Here is an 18,038-nt window from a genome sequence, read left to right on the forward strand (position 1 = left end):
AAGAAGTGTTAAGATGACCAGCATTATCAGTAATCCATCACAGGGTCATCCCCTCCCAAAGACAACCATGACCTTCAAAAACAGGCCTCACGGTACACATCACGGGCCCATTCTACAATGGCGCGTACCCTCCACGGGCACTATAGAATTTACAGAACAGGGGTTACACTTTCTTGTAAACTCAATAAGCCCCAAACCTATAAACAGTCTGAAAGGAAAAGATTGGAACAAAATCGGAGAAATCTGACACAATACTAAACAGTCAAGATTTACCAAAGCACAAAATAAAGTTCCTCAGGTGATTAATCACCATTCACTGACTTACCTAAGTAGAGATATGTTGTTAGGAATAATCAGTAAGGGCAGGCATAAAAAAATTAGCTGCTTATTCAAAAACATTACAGAGATAAAAAGACAAGGCAAGAAAAGATTAAGTATTTGAATAGCAAGTAAAAGAAAATTTATCAAGTCTTTCTAAAAGCAAAATAGACTTCACTGCAAATATACTGCTAATTAAAAACTTGGAACCTTGGAAGTTTGGCGGGTTTGATGCTTAAAGATTAGAAAAATAAGACAATGCGGCTACCCGAAGAAAAAAGTTCCCAAGAACAGACTTATGGAAATTCAGCCGACTGAAATATTTTGTCAGGAGGCCAGAGAAACCATCAAAATGGCTTTCAACTGGACAATGCTGGATTTCAACCCAGCTCACATGTTCCAGCTGAAGGTGCGAGCTGTGATAACGACAACGTGGTTGACAACGTGGTTCCACCTGGAAGCCTCACTTTGACTCCTAGAAATGATCCATTTGCCCACTTCCCTCATCGGCAAAAACTAAACACTCAGCTCGAACAGGTCGATTGCTTTCCTACTGGCTCTAAACTATGCTAATCACCGGGTCTGGTCACCAGAGCACTCAATCAACAACACGGCCAAGAATAGAATGAACAACGGTTCAAAAAATTACCGATTTGTCAAAATACAAGCATTTTGGTTTCGGTGACAATACATCAGGTCTTTGTGTTTAACAAATCAGGTCTTTGTGGCACTAATTGATGACAAAGCGATGTATGAATGAATCTACTGTGTGCATAAAGATTTTACATGCTTGTGAGCAAAAACAAAAATCTTAGAGGGAAACAAATGAACACAAGGCATTCACAGTTCTCAGGCTTGGCCATGGGCAGAGCGACCTGGGCACTTTGCCAGATCTCTGAACCTTTTTCCCTAACCTGGGAATGAAATACCTGGGTCCACTTCTCCTCCGGGGAGAAACTCTGTCAAACCAAGCGATCACCTCGGAACTCCCTCTCTCTAACTTACTGAGAGATAATATTCTGAGGGCCCACCAACACAGTTTGATAAATGACCCGGTTCTATGCAAACAATTTTAAAGTGGAATTATCACTCCAAGACAGCTACACGACATCATTAGCCTCTTCTAGCCTGTAGATAATTAAAGCCCTTATTTTTACAATTGACACCAGCTTCTGTGGCCCACAATAATTTCAGATCATTCTCAAGTGTTTCTTAATCCCAACACTGGAATTGAAGGAACGGGGCTCTACTTACAGTTACGAATGTTATTCCAGTCGATTTTTGAGAAAAAAGGATGGCAGCAAAGGCCTTCAAACTTCAGTCTCTCTTTCTGGCCACACAACAAACTTTGAATCAGATCCACTAATTCACTGCTAACTTTGGGGTCATCTGGAAACTTCAAAAAGCGCTATTCCAAAAAAATAAAATAATTATTTCCTCAGCAAATTCAGCTTCACATGTCCCAAAGTTAAGAAAGTATCACTCATATATAGTTTGTCTTTTTCTAAAGAAGGAAGTTTTGTGCCCTCGTCACTTTGGACCAAAGGCATGCTCCCAAAATAAAGGGCCTGCTCACATCAATAGGCCTGGTTCCTTTGCAAGGGTTCAATATTGTTCACGACCCCTGCTCCTCGCCCATTTCATCTAGCTACACTCCCCATCTCGCTCTTTGCTGTCCAACAATGATGAGCTATTTAGGGCTTCCAGAACAAATCACACTGTTCTGTCTGCCCAGAACACCCTCGCTAACCCGAGCCCTTCTTCCCTGCCTACCTCTTGCACCCTATTACTCCCTCCTGCTTCCTCCCTCTGTACTCTGCGTTTGCACACACACAGTGCATTCTGATTTGTGTGATGATGGAGAAGGCAGAGAGATCCTTCTCCTTCTTGCTCATCACTGTAAACCTGGTACAAGTACCTAACAATGCCTAGTGCAATCCACTCATTGCTAAATGGACGGATTAAAATGAAGAAAATAACCCAGCCCCAAGAATCATCTGAGCGGAAACTTTAACTTAAGGGGAGACTCAAGAATAACAAATAATAGATATATATATAAAATAGATATATATATTAGATATATATAATATCTATTATATATTATATAATAGATATTATATATATATAATAGATATATATAATAGATATATATTATATATTTCAGAGGTGATCGCTTGGTTTGAGCGCAGGCCTGTGAACCAAAGGAACGCAGTTTGATTCCCAGTCAGGGCACATGCCTGGGTTGCAGACCAGTTCCCAGCAGGGAATGTGCGAGAGGCAACCATACATTGATGTTTCTCTCCCTCTCTCCTTCCCTTCCCCTCTAAAGATAAATAAATAAAATCTTTAAAAAAAAAGAAATGGGCTTAATAGAGTGGAAAGTCAGTTATTAGAAAATAGTTTTAAATTCTACTTCATATATATTACTATATTTCTTTTTCTTTTTTTAATATTTTATTTACTTATTTTTAGAGAGAGGATCAGGGAAGGAGAAAGAGTGGGAGAGAAACATCGATGTGTGGCTGGCTCTCATGTGTCCCCCACTGGGGACCTGGCCCGCAACCTAGGCATGGGCCCTGACTGGGAATCGAACCGGGAACCCTTTGCTTCACAGGCCCATGCTCAATCCACTGAGCTACACCAGCCAGTGCTATATTACTATATTTCTAATTCATGTCCTCTATCATACTGGATAGCTATTCCTACTAAGAAACAGTATATTGCATAACATCAAGGGCTTGGACTGCAAAACCAGACTGCCTGCGTTATTTTGGGCAAGTTACTTAACTACTCTGAGCTTCGGTTTCCTCATCTATTAAATGAAAATTGTAACATCCACCTCACAGGGTTATCAGAATTTACCAAGTTAATAAACTACATTTCATCAATTCTAAGACTCACATTTATTCACACTAAACAGTACTGAAATCAAAATGCATTTATAATCAATCAACTATCATAGATTAATTGGCAACAGGTTTTCTTCTGTAATGACATAGGCTTACCATTAATTACTGGTGGCTGAAAGTCAATAAAACACAATTAATAAAGTGTTTAGAACAGCTTTTGGCACAAAATAAGTGCTACATAAGTATGTGCCACTGTTATTACCAGTACTGCTGGTTTATACATTACAAATGTTTATTTCACCATTTTTAATGACATTTCTCAATATCACTTCAAAATCTACAAATAGCTCTTTACCTGGAAATTCATGATGTTATTAAAGGTTCTGGCTGAGGTTCCCTCAGTGAATGGGGTCCTTCCATAAACCATCTCATAAGCAATAACCCCCACGGACCACCAGTCACAGTCCAGGCTGTAGACACCTTTTCCGTCCCCATTCGTCACCGTCAGCACTTCCGGAGCCATGTAATCTGGGGTCCCAATCGGGAGTTTGGCACTCACCTGGAAACATAAGTAAAACGAACCCAACAAACTCTCAGTTATCCTCGGACGGGCTGCAAGCAGCCGCAGCTCCGACACCAGCTGATCTGCCGCCAATCACTGCTCTCCCGCACACTGGAACCTCTGTCAAGAGGCACATTGTCAGGAAAGGCAAAGGACTTACTGGGTTTTTTAAAGGACATAATATAATCCAAAGGCAAAAGGTAAAGAGTTGTTGATGACCTACGTACCCTTTGGTTACAGTACAATGGGAGCAGAATATATACCTGAAATGGAAGATATCTTTCCTGGTACACGTTACTGATACAATAGGACTTCTTTTAGTTGTAAAACAGTAAAATGATAGTAAGTCCTAAAGATGAAGCTATACGATCAACCTAAAAACTAGCAGCTAGCTGGCAACAAATATTACAAACGTGTTATATCTCAAGTTCAAATATCTGGGATCAACATTCTGACTTTGACACACCCACAGGGCAAGACATGAAAACGTGCACCAGAGGTCAAATGTTAATGAGTTCCCTTCCTCATCCCCAACGCTGCTCCTTGGTTCCCTCCCCACCAGGGAGGGCCCTTGAATCCAATGGCACCCAAGCACCTGACCTTGGCAGAGAAACATTAGGACAGTGTAGGATGGCTTTTTATAAAGCTAAATATATTCCATTTAAAGAACTGCCCTGTCCTTTTTTCCTGAGAATTCGTCCGTCTGTTTTAGTGTTTAAATGTCCTTGGTTTCTTGAAATGATGCTCATGACAGACGCCGGTTTTCTGCCCTTCGCCCCCACCCCTTCCCCGGCAGGATGCCGGCAACCCTTCTGGTCTCCAAAACTGTTCTCAAGTTTTACTGAGCCACAAAATTTGAAGTCTAAGGATCACCCCTCTACCCTTCTCCCCCACACAACGGAGGGGCCTGATGTTTATCACACACACTGTGTCGACCAGGTGTCCAGTGACCCTCCAACCAAAAAGGCCTCTCTCACATCAGCAGCCGCATGGCACAAAAGAGCTCTCTCCTCATCCACGGATGTTAAGTGCCCCTGAGTAAGCCAAGAAGTTTTATGGGTAAGGCCACATGTCTTTAATGCTGGGCTTCGTATCAAGAAAGTACATTTGCTTTGCTTTGGGAACTGAAAGAAAAGCAGATGTTTAGAGAGGGCGCTAGGAGGTCTCTCTTGCCCAGTGCGGAAGACCCAAGCTCCTTCAGCCTGTAACCTTAATCTTGTCCATTCTTCTGTCCAGAAACCCACTGTGATAGGCGACAGACCCATTCTCCCCACTCCCTCTCTTTTTACCACCCGCCTAGGCCCCATCATAGGTTTTTCCAAACCGTAAACCCAGAAAGCAGTGTGATACTGTTATTCTTGACACCTTGCAACAGGATGTCCACTGCAAGTACCCACTTGGGAAAGCTAGATGGCCACCCACCTGAGACAGCCACAGTCTATGCTGATGGGCAAAAGTGAAGAGAAAGGAGAAAATACACATAGGACACCTTCAGCTTGAAGAATTGAAAGTAGCTTAAGTCAAGAGGAAGCGTTGACGCTGGGCAAGCTGAGCCCCGACTTCTGTCTTTTGAAGTGTGTGTAAATGTTAATGAGCTCAGCACAAGGTTAGGACTCAACTGCGGGGTTTGGGGGGCAAAGGGGGTGGGGAAGAAACTTAATAATGACAGTAAGAAATATCTTTTAAATACCAAACTAAAAAAGGAAACACTATAATCCCTTAATTTAACTAGGTATTGGTAATGGCACTGTACTGTTTATTAAACGCTTCCCCACCCTTTATGCTTGATTGCCTTGCAGAACCATTAATACACAATTTTTAAATACATGTCATTTGCACATCGTTGGGTTTTATTTTTCCATCACACTAGTTCATTTGAAACTACTTGGTTCTCCCTGTTTGTAGCTCACTTGGCTTGGTTACTTGTTCACAACCAAAGAATTGAAAGAAATTTGACTCTCAGCATGACCCAGAAAAAGGTATAAATTGTCAATGCCTCATTTTCAACTCATGATTAGACTTATCAAAGATCAGATAACTCCCCAGCTAAGTCTTGCCTGTAACAGGTATGTGATCATATGTTTGTATCTCATCATTTTGTAAATTTTCTAAAATTTTAAATAAAAACACTCTCCAGCTTGCTTTTTCTACATCTACTATAGTAATTAATAAGAATTGACAAAGATTTTTAATGACTACTAACTTTCCATTAGCTGCTGATCTCCAAGCACACTAAACCTGTTCAAGCCCTGGTTGGTGTGGCTCAGTGGATTGAGTGCCGGCCTGAGAACCAAAGAGTTGCAGGTTTGACCCAGGCAGGGCACATTACCTGGGTTGCAGGCCAGGTCCCCAGTAGAGGACATGTAAGAGGCAACCACACATTGATGTTTCTCTCCCTCTTTCCCTCTCTTCTCCTCTAAAAGAAATAAATAAAATCTTTTATTTTTTTTTAAACTGTTCAACATATAATCTCACATATCCTGATAAGAACTTTGCAAGATGCTCTCATTCTCCTCTGGGGGCAACTCAAGCCAGCTAATCTGGGTGAGATATTAGGGGAATCCAGCCTTCCTGACAGGCCCCAGTTTATGAACTGTAAGTTCATTTTCACTACATTGGCAGGGAAAAAAATACGCCAGCTGAGGAGGAAACAATAAATGACTAGGAGACAGAAGGGTCAGTCCTATTTAGAGAGATAGAAAATTTTCAAAAAGAAAGAAAAGGACTAACCTAACAGATTCTTTTACATGCAGAAAGCAGATGAGAAGAAGGTAAGACACCACTGTCTTCCTCTTTCCAAGCCCCTTCCCATAAAAATGCTTAAACACAAAATTGCTTCAACCTATTTTTTTTCCCCATCTAGCTGCCCAGGGCACACACCTCTGCAGAAACAGGGTAAAAAAGTCTATGCTGTTCCACTTGTGGAAAAGAAATAAAATCTTTTCACTCCTATGTAAACCTCAAAAAGAGCTATCTCCTGTCGGTTTCCAACTGCTAAATGGGGCTGATTTATAATCTTTATTTATAACCTTCTTACGACTGTTCTCCTGAGAGCTGAAGGAGACAGGTCAGAAATGTTAGCTGCTGTCCATTCTTTGAGATTCTAATAAGGTGAAGCGGGTTACACAGCAAGTCACACAGCTTGTGGATGGCCCGTCTCAGCTCAACACCCAGAGCTGTTAGTAAACACAGGCAGTGTGGTCCACCTGTGTCTTCTAACAAAAACACTCCAAAGCAATATTCTAAGAAGCTTGAAATAAAGACAATGGGACACAGGGGGGTGGGTTGGGATGGGAATAATACAGAAAACTGTACTTGAAAAATAATTAAATAAAAAATTTTAAAAAGACAATGGGAGATGGAAAACACAACAAATTTAAGATTCATAAATATCCAAAATACACAGATAATATTTGAGAGTGGTAGGGCAAAGAGTTAACTGATTTGGGGTGAGTAACATAATAATTTCGGTCAATTGTGAATTCAACTTTATATAGTATACTCTGAGTACAAAAAAACATTGAGAACCTACTTTAGGCCTGTAAAACATTCTATTTAAAAGAAACACATTTTAAACCCACCACCACTGATGAAAAATACCAAAAAAACCATAATTCTACATCCAAACTTAATCTTGGTTGCAGAGTCTGGGTCTTCTATAATAAAAGGGCTTTTGCACTTAAAACAATGCTGAAAATTCCTTCTCTACCGAGAATTTACATCCTCAGCCCTAAATGCAGAACGTTCTAGAGAAATTATTCTGTCTCCAAGAACACTCCCGAGGGTACAGAGCTGAGGACCACATCTCCTTGATGAAAATAATCAGGGGTTAAGACTGCTGAGCTGCAAATAAAACTGAGCGCCTCCAGGAGGCTCCCCGCCTGGAGTGAAGGTTGCTACAATTAGCGGCAGTGGAAAGGGCAGCTTGAAGCACTGCAAAACAGAAATCACAGACAGAAAGGGGTCCTGTCTCTACAAGAGACTCTGAAGGGAGAGACTCCAAGCCCAGAGATGGGGCTTCCGCTTAATTCCTAAGCGGTGACTTTGGATCCTGACCTAGCATTTCTTTTTTTTTCCCCCAAATATTTATTTATTTTTAGAGAGAGGGGATAGGAAGGAGAAAAAGTGGAAGAGAAACACCAATGTGTGGTTGCCTCTCATGGGTCCCCCACTGGGGACCTGGCCTGCAACCCAGACATGTGCCCTGACTGGGAATCGAACCGGCGACCCTTTGCTTCACAGGCCCACGCTCAATCCACTGAGCTACACCAGCCAGGGCCTGACCTAGCATTTCAAGAGTAGGTTTTCCTACAGCAGATACATTATTGCGAGCTCTCATTAGCTAGATTTCTGATGCTTCTCAATCCACTGCAGTGGTTCTCAAACAGGGGTGATTTTGCCACCCAGGGGACATCTGGCAATGCCTGGAGACATTTTGGGTTGTCACAACTGGAGGGGAAGGTGCCACTGGCATCTACCTAGTGGACAGAGGCCAGGGATGCAGCTTAAACAGACTGTGACACGCAGGACAGTCCCATAACAAAGTGTCAGTGGCGCTGACTCTTTGATTTGACCCTGTGATTCAATTTATTTCTAGATGCATGCGTTTTTAAAGTCATGAATGCAGTGTAAAGGTTTTTTAATCCTAGGTTGTAAAACTTTTGTTTTCCTTAACACTTTTTCCTGGGCTTTATTTCCCCATAAATGCAATACCTAATTTTTCATGCCTGTTTCTAAACTGTACATGATTTTTTTTTTAATGCTTTGGTTCTATCATCTGATTCTTAATATAATGATCAGGGAATAGATTATACAACATAATATGAAATAATACCCTCCTTCCCTCCAGGAAGTTGAGGGGGAAAAAGGTAATTTTACATAGTGCCCTTTATACAAAGGACTTAACTCTCACAGCTGGGGCATTCTGAAGAGCAGTTTCTCTAACCTCTTAATTTGTGCATTTTTATTAGAATCAGTATTTTCTAAAGAAAGAATAAAAAGCCAAATTCATAAGGACTTGTCTAGGTCACCGAGTGGTTCAGTTGTGAAACTACTCTTAAAATCTCACTTGGTTTTCTCTTAGACCTACCATTTTTGCATAATTGACCTCCATATTCAGTTTAATATGTATACACTTTCTTAGAAGCCTTTTTAAATACACATATATTTTTACTTTGTCATCTTTTCCCTAAAGTATTCTCACTTTTGATTGCAAAACCTACCCTCCTGCCTTACTACTTGGCACATGGAATACATTTTAATTTTTGCCATAGTTCCAGGACTTAGAATTGACATTTTGAACACCTGGTCCTTAATGCTTAAGGAAGAATATTTAGTTCAAATTCTCTGATGATTAATTAAAATTTGCTGCATAGAAAATAGAGGGCTTGAGATAAAGTTACATTTCATCAAACTATTTTCAGGTAAAAAAAAAAACATAATGTAACAGAAAACAATCTATAATAGGCAAGGAAAGTAAAGGGAAAAACAAACTAAGCATTTGCCTTTCTTTTTAACCAAACTATAAGAATGTTCCTAAAAATAACAAGGTGCCAAGGTCACACAAGTCTGGGAAACAGCCCTGTGTCCCCGTCCCCACTCAGCCCCCTGGAGAAGTAACTGCATACCCCGCTAGACAGAGGCTCCAAAATGTCACTCAGCTTTATCCCAGCATCTCCCAAACTCATGAGGATCACAGATCACTATCTTACTGCATTTTGTTACCGTCTTATTTGCGTTCATTTTAGCAGCTGATCCAAAATCCACTAGCTTGACGTGTCCCGTTCGATCGATGAGAATGTTCTCGGGCTTGAGGTCTCTGTACGAAAATCAGGGCGTGAATTAGTGTTGCCTTCTCCATGCCTATCAGCAAGCGCTCACTAACCTAGGATATTGATTCAGCCAAGAACCTTAGTGCCCGTATTCTGCGCTACAGACCTCCCTATAGATGGATACAAGGAACAAGCACACAATTTGCAAAACAAATTGAAGAAGAGGAGGAGGATTCCACTGATTCCTGCTCTAACCATCACTCCAGTTCCACAACAATCTCAGATAGACATAAAACATCATTATGAGTGAGGATGCACCAAAAAATCCTGAATGAGGATTTTGTGGAACACGTTCGTAAATTACTAACAGGTGGGGTCAAAAGTACAACTCCATGGTGTTCTCTTCCTACATGGTATGTCAGTTCCTTCTGCAAATCACGTTGTTTTTCTACTGTGTAACCCAAAGAACCCACCTCAGAGTTTCTGGTCTTACTAACTATGTTTGCAGATCTTCCTAGCAAACTTGAGAATGTTACAATTCTAAACCTATTTCACTGTTGAATGGGTAAGCTGAAATGTCTGCCATTTTGGAGAACTTAGTTTCAGCCAGTTATAATTAAGACCAGCTAAAAATTGGATGAAGTGTTATTTTGACGCTGAAATCACGCGCCCATTTATTCTACTGTTGGAACTCTTAGGTGCTACAGACAAATTTTCAGGATGCTACCAGGAAGTCCACTTACCGGTGTACATATCCCATCTGATGAACACTGTGAACGGCCAAAATCAGTTCAGCCAGGTAAAACTGAATCATATTCTCATCTAATTGGTCCTCATATCTATTCAAGAGTGACAGCAAGTCCCCTCCAGGCTGATATTCCATGACCTGTATAGAATGCCACAGTTATTCATTCCTCATACACCCCCAACAAGGAAATGTCTCAATCAGCTCCTCAAATCCCCACCTGACATGTTGTAATTCCGATGTGTCCACAAAGTAATGAAGATGGGTGACACACACTGTATGTAAGTCACGTAGAAAGAGGTCCCTGCCCTAAGGAAATTACACCCACTCCCCGAGGGAATGGACACAATGAAAGACTAGTACCACACACCACGCACAGCGTTTGCAAGGCAAGTTTGAAAAGTTGTGTTAAATCCACCCGCTCAGCCGCCCACCCACCCACCCACACTGCCACCCTAGACTTTCCCTAGGATTGGGTACACGGACAAGATGGAGATGCCTAGAGGGCCCTTGTCATTGCCCTCAGCACCCAGCAGAACACGGGAGGCACGCAGTAAACGTGACACTCTCTCTGCCTTCATCGGTCAGTCACTGCAGAAGGCACTCTGACTCTACCAAACATTTAAATGTGAATATACATTGTCTGACCTCATAATTCCACTTCTGCCTACTTTACAGGAACTTTTAATAGTCTGTACACAAACAGATAAACAGATTCACTGCAACACTGTTTGTAACACAGAGGAAAAAACCTGGAAATCACCCAAAAATATCCATCATTAAGAAACTGTGAGAACATGAGACATCTACCCAATGGGACGAATGCAGATATTAAAAAATGGAGTCGATCTATTCATACTGACTTGGAATGCTGTCCATGATAACATAAAGTGACATCACATCACATTCAGGATAAAGCGCAGCCCTTTATTATGATTTAAAAAAAAATTGTTACATTTGTTAGTATATACATAGGGGAAAAAATTTAGAAGTAGAAAGTAAAATAAAATGTTTGATTAGCAAAAAATTTCCTCCACACTAGGGAACGCTCGCAATATACAGCCTGGCACCAAAGTCCTCCACACGGTTCATGTTCTTTCACTCTGGGATGTGAATTCTACCCATCCTCCTCCAAACTCCCCTCCGGTTTTACTCCAGAAGTAAAAGAATGCTCTAGTCCATCAAACAAGGAACATCTTGTACATATCCCCAGAGGCCCCAGGCTAGTCTAGTAGGGAACCTGCCCGGCACCAAGCCAACCCCACACCAGAGATCCCCCTGAAGGAATCGCAGGTTGCCCGCCCCCCAGGAGGGCTCCACAAGACCCGGGAGTCTCCCCCACTCACATGGCATCTTACATATAGCAGATACCGAAGCAGGTACTGGACCGAGCAAATGAAACCTTACTCTCCGTACAATTGGAAGAGTAAGGTTCCGTGTGCACTGCCATTGCTAAAAAAAAAGTTTGATTTATGAACTAATAAGAGCAGCAACACTTAGAAGGGGAGGCAGCTTCAATGCAGACTCGGTTTCCCCCAAATTCACGGCTGACAGAAGCCACTTGTCCCATGCTGGAGGAGACACCCAGCCACCCGCCGCTCACCCACTCACCACAACCTGGTTCTCCATGGGCCCTGGGTGTGTGGGTGAATGCTAATTTTTACATCTGTTTTAAATATATATTGCCATTAAAAAGGTCTTAAACATCCCCCCCAAATTCACAGATAATAACAGAAGTACTCACACTTTTAGAACGGAAATGTCTTAAAATAAGAACAATGCATATTTATGACGACACATTACAGTTATAAATGTTCTAGTCTGGCTCTCTTAAAGATGTGAAATACAGAACAGCTTTTCAGTTTAAGGATGAGAAAATCAAATCTACAGCAGCCACTGGCAACTTTGAAGAACTCACAAACTGACCACTAGTTAGTATTTAACAGCTACTTCTGAAGATTCTATGTGCAACTACTAATAAAAATAAGAACCATCTCTTAGAAAGGCAAAACACATATGCATGCTATTCAAAAAATAAACTACAATTTTCTGAGCTGGAAATCCCCACCAAACTAGATTAGTCTTTTCTATGAGTCAAACAACCTTTTCATTTCTTCAAAACCAGGACTGATTGAGAAGACAATCAACAAAAATTACAACAGCTGCTACGCAGCATGCGCCACTACATGAGGCCAAAATAGACAGATGAAATGACAAACCTCTAAATAGACTAGGTCCTTATCAAAGAAGCTAATCAAACTTGACCCACCAACATGATTCCAAATTACCATTCAAAAAATTCCAGCTGTGCACCATTAGGAGAACTCAGCTTAAACATTTATTGAGTAGATTTGGCTATCCAAGATGTTACCTGTATCCTAAAACTAGCCTACTGGGGTAGAGTCACTCATCCTGGTATGAATGGAGCCCATGGGGAAGACAGCTTGTGTGCAGCCGGCCGGCCTAAGCTCCTGATACCCTGGAGCTTAGAGATACCGTACAACAAAGAACCAGGACTCAAGCACTTTCAGAAAATACTTTTGGGCTTTTAAAAATGGTACCAAATTAAGAGGCTCCAATAGCATCATCAAAAGTCACAAATTGATTGCTTCTTGGCCTTTCGGCTAAGGTCAAGTGTAAAAGTCACAAATTGCCCTGGCCGGGGTGGCTCAGTTGGTTAGGAATTGTCCCGTAAACGGAAAGGTCGCCAGCTCAATTTCCAGTTGAGACAGGCACATGCCTCGGTTTCAAGTGTGGTCCCCGTACCAATTGATGTTTCTCTCTCACAGTGATGTTTTTCTCCCTCTTCTCACTCCCTTCCCCTTTCATTAAAATAAAAAATAAAAATAACTTTTCCTTAAAAAGTCACAAACTAAGAGTCTTTAAGAGCACCAGCAGAACACTACGAACAAATTAAGCCCAAAGTCGCCACCCAGGCTGTGCCAGGCTGATCACTCACAGTATCTGGATTTACTGCTCAGTGATGATGCCCAGTGAGGCGCTGATCCCCCCAAAATGTGGTTTCTAAGCAGACTGGGACGTCCTCTAGAGCAGGGCGTCTCAAACCTGCCTGCCCAGCAGAACACTCCAGGAAGCACTATTTTAAAATACATAAAACCCATTCATCCAAGTAAGCATCTGAGTGCCTACTATGTGTCAGGCACTATTCTGGACATTAGGAAAACAGCTACCTCCACAGAACTGGAATTCTAATGGAATGAAAAAAACCTTTTTTAACTTAAGCAGTATGAAAGGGTAAAGTATGCCTCCTTCCTATCCTAACCACCAGCTCAGACTTCAGGGATCAAGTTCCATGGGTGGGGCCCAGGAGTCTGCATTTTCAGGAGCTACCGGGGTGACTCCGATGCTGCCAGCCCAGCACTATGCTGAGGTCATGAAGCCAACATGGCCCCCTACTCCAATGAATTGAAGAGTTTCTACAGAAAAGGTGCCCTTGTAGGAAACCTGGCCTTAATAGAGCCATTACTTCCGGTGCTCCCCCCCCCCCCCCCCGGCCAATAATGACCTGGAGCCTTTCTGCAAATCAAGACAAGATCACTGACAACAGGGGGCTCGAAAACAACCAGTCCATCAGCACTGAAGCAGCAATCGCCCATCTTTGCAAGGACGGGAAATGTCCCTGCACGCACTGAACAGCTGTAGGTCACCTAAAAGGCACCAAGTGATCGCCAAGGCATGGTGATTGCCAAGGCATGGTGATCAAAGGCCAGGGAAGCGAGACGAGGAAAAAGATGGTGAAAGCCCTAAACAGTGTGACAACACTGCGGATGGCAGAGAAAGCACAGCAGCTGACAGACAAGCCTGGCTTAGAGCTATAATGGACTTGCTCTTTTAAAGAAAAGACATTCAGGCCAACAGAGACAGACCCCTCTGATGGCAGCAGCTGCAGATGCTAATTAAAGGGCGAGTCTTACACGCTTCTCTGTTGGTGTTTGCATCTATAGCCCCAAATACTGGGATGGAAATGCAACACCCAAGTACTTGGTGTGGCACCTGAGCCCAAGGGTGTATGTATGTGTGTGCACACATAGGCACATGCATATACCTGCACACCTGCATGCACATGCATGCACATGTGGGGGTGTATGAATATTTCCTAGTTCTTTAGTACTCTGTTCCTATTTGCCCAGGGTGTCATTAGAAGCACGCTGTGCTGGCCATCACTCACAAGTGTTGTCCTTGAAATGCTTGCACCATAATCAGCATGACTGAAAGTGCCATGAAAATATAATGATGCTACTGGCATCGCTCTGCTCTGCCCAGTGTTCCTGATCTTTGGCATGGGAAAGGAAGGCATCCTCTGAGCCAAGTGGTCCCTGGAAGAGACCCTGAAGTGTTCTTCTTGAAGGGCAAGATGACCAAGGGAAAAAGAGAGGAGGCCTGTTATTTCAGAAACCATGAATCCCTGCCTGATTCATCCATGAATTCAAAACATTCCTCACTGAGCACTGAATCATCCAGAGTCCTGGCCAGAAACAGACAGCTCACTCAAACTACATGACTGAGGGCATGAACTAATGCAGGGGCTATTTACAGAGGTGTGGGCAAGGTTCCGGGAGATAAACTGTAAATAAACCTCGACTACTTAACAGCAGGAGAGTTGAGCAGATACCATTCCTTGACCTAAAAGATCCTGAGAAGGGATCTCAGACGTGCACACAATTACTGAAGGAGTGAAAGGAAGACACAGTAACCAGAAACTAAATGTAGCTATAACAATAGCTATGGGACCACGGTTCTCCAAGTGGGGTCCACCAGCGGCAGCCCCACCTGGGGACTGGTTACAAAGGCAAATTCTTGGGCCCCACCCCAGACCTACTAAATCAGAAACTCAGATGGTTGTCCCAGGCAAACTGGGACAAGGTAAGTAACGGTGATGCCTAAGATGATAAAACTCTAAATTTACTCCTTGAAATATGCCTCAAAAGACCAGGACACAAAACTATTTCAAAGGCACAGAGAACCCAAGGAACCCCCTAAGGCAGTAACATACTCAGCCATTGAATTGAGGTCCATAAGAGGTATTTAATATCTCATTCTGCCAAAGAGAATATTGAAGCTGAAAAGGCCAAGGGCTCTAGAAAGGCCAAACAAGGAACAGCAAGGAAACAGCCTACACTCTAGCAGCAGCTTCCTCCTGATGGGCATCCATCTTCCAAATCCTGGCTTCTGATCAGCAGCACACGAGCATGCTGGCGAGTTTCGAGACGAGCCTGAAAGCTGGATAATCTTCCCCCATGAGAGCAAAACAGCACATGTCTCGCTGTCAAAACTATCGTAAGCTGTCGCACATTTCACTAAAATAAACAATGAAGTTGTGTTCTTTAACTCTCTCCAGACTCCTAACAACAGCACGGGCTGGTGTGCATACGGGTCACAGGGTCACTGCCCAGAAAGAACCCACCTCTAAATTGCTCCCACGCAGAAAGGAGATGCTACATGGTCCACAACATTGCACGGCTGCACGTTGAAGGTGAGACAGGAAATATAAAGAACTAACTCCAAGCAGGACAGTGGAGACAGGGTCACATCAAGAAGTGGTTCTGGAGGCTACGACATAATCTAATGAACAACAGTATGGGAGGCGGATCTAGGGAGCGTGGCTTCCGATACACTCTGTTTTAGTCTCGGTGGCAGACTATATAATTTGTCCCCAAATCCATTTTCCCCTTCTTCCCTAGTAGTAGAATTCTAGCTGGATCTAGGCCACGCAGCTTGACAGTAGGGATGTGTTGTCATGTGATAAAGTTCTGGTCAGCAAAATCTTAGAGGAAATGACTTGTCCCTCTTCCATATCATTTATGCGAAAGAAACATGCTTACTCTGCCTTTCTGCTCTTTTCTCCTTCCAGCCACGGGGAACAAAGGCATGAAATGGCCCCCAAGTTCAAGCACATCAAAGAATACAACACCTTAAGGGAGAGAGGTAGCCACAAGATGGAAGGAAACTGGGTCCCTGAAGTATTACATGTAACAGAGCGCTCCACCTGCATGCACTATATTTTGGGGTCTTTTCGTTGCAGTAGCTTAGCCTATACCTTAACTAATACATCCCCGTGTGCGAATGGCGGAAAAACACATTGGAAATCAAGAGAGGGAAGCTGATATTAGGCCACATAAGGGAAACAAGATCCACAGGTCAGCTACTGGCCTAGCGCTGGAACAGCCTGAAGAGACCCGCAGCATGAAAAACATCAGTACACAGCCCGCAAGATTTAAGAATTTCACAAAGAATTTAGATATGCAGTATTACAAGTGGTGAGCTGCAGAACAAGGTTTCCTTTGTCAAGATCGGCTCCTTTGTGGAGGACGCTGATGAGGGCATCTGTTCTACAGAATTGAGCAGATTTCATCACGAACCAGATTTAAAAGCTCTGCTTCCATGGGCCGCCTGCCAGAATGCAGGGCTAGCCTTGTTATATAGAACCAGACGTTACGACGGACTTGCTACAATTTTCGGTATACCAGAGAATGGTAAGCCACATTCATTAGTGTGTAACTACAAATGAGAAATTTTTAACCATCAAAATTCCGAAGGACTCAAGTTCCATTTCCTTGCATTGCGCTTCAAATTTTAAGAACCGCACCGTGTCTACCTTGAATTACATACTTTAGAGAACAAAACTCACACTGCTAACATATGATTTCCATAGCACAATATGTAAACCAAATTCTTGCAAAATCAATCAGGTAGTCATCCAATAAATATTTCTTAAGAATTTACTCGGGAAGCAAAGGAAACAAATCCCTCCCATCATAGAGGGAATAGCCTAGTGACGGAGACCAACGCCCACTCAGAAGGAGGAAGTACAGGGTGCGGTGTGTCCAGCACAGGGTCCAGGAAGAGTTTCTAAAAGAAGTAACCTCTGGTCCTTAGGCCCAGGAGTTGAAGTCAGAGCAAGCCAGAGAAACAAGAGGGAACAGCATAGAGAAAGGTCAGAGGCAAGTTCAAAGAATCGAAGGAAGTTGGGCTAAATGCCAAGTGAAAGGAGAGCAATGGTAAGCAATAAGGCGAAAGGCATATGCAAAAAAGGCCATGTAAAGCCCATGAAAGGTTCTGGCTGGACTCCATGCACAGGGCAGCAGGGCGTCGTGAAGGATTTTAACAGCAGGATGACCTGGCTGCACTGTGTCGAAGACGTGGGGGAAGGGCAAGACAGATGGCAGGGGGACACTGAGGAGGTTACTGCAGCAATGCGGACGAAAGCCCGCGGCCTGAACTCACACAGGCAGGGCTGGAGAATTCAGACAGCTTTGAGAAACACATCAGAGGAGGAACCCGATAAATTTTTCACTAATATAAAATGTATCCTCATTAAACTGCATTTGCATTACCAATTAACGTTCAACTGGCAGGAAACTGTGATTTGCATGTTTCCCCAAACTTCAAAGGTCTGATGATCTACCGCGGCCAACAGGTACAAAGGAATTCCAGTGCTGTGCGGTGCCGAAATGGAGCCATGGCCCCCTGACCTCGTGGCAGAATGCGTTTCCAGATTCAGAAACGTCCAGGCTTCAGAAAGCTAAAACCGTGCGTATACTTTATATTATGTAACACCCCAGGGTAAGGCCTGAGATACTACCCTGTAATAGAATACATCCATAATTTTGCAGCAAAATGGATGAGCAGTCGCAGGAAATGAATAAGAGAGTTTAGGTCAGGTTTTGCTAGAGTTCAAGTTAGGGTTTGCTGCCAAATAAGTTAACAAAAGAACTTGGAGGTTATTCAGAGTTCTGGGTATTTCAGAATTGCAGATAAAGGATGGTGGGTCT

General features: G+C 42.9%; 1 protein-coding gene across 6 annotated transcripts in view; it reads right to left on the bottom strand.

Moving 5' to 3' along the window:
- CIT (citron rho-interacting serine/threonine kinase) overlaps window positions 1-18,038 on the bottom strand; it is a 150,661-nt gene that overhangs the window by 112,520 nt on the left and 20,103 nt on the right. For all 6 annotated transcript variants that reach the window (XM_037052227.1, XM_037052226.1, XM_037052225.1 and 3 more), the window contains exons 6-9: window positions 10,244-10,386; window positions 9,454-9,547; window positions 3,523-3,726; window positions 1,573-1,726 (exon numbers count right to left, since the gene is read on the bottom strand). In XM_037052227.1, the coding sequence (XP_036908122.1) occupies window positions 1,573-1,726; window positions 3,523-3,726; window positions 9,454-9,547; window positions 10,244-10,386 (595 nt within the window). The remainder of the gene's footprint in view (window positions 1-1,572; window positions 1,727-3,522; window positions 3,727-9,453; window positions 9,548-10,243; window positions 10,387-18,038) is intronic.

This window comes from Sturnira hondurensis, unplaced genomic scaffold (assembly GCF_014824575.4).
Source record: "Sturnira hondurensis isolate 20B ecotype Veracruz unplaced genomic scaffold, ASM1482457v3 Scaffold0007406, whole genome shotgun sequence".
Classification (NCBI taxonomy): domain Eukaryota; kingdom Metazoa; phylum Chordata; class Mammalia; order Chiroptera; family Phyllostomidae; genus Sturnira; species Sturnira hondurensis.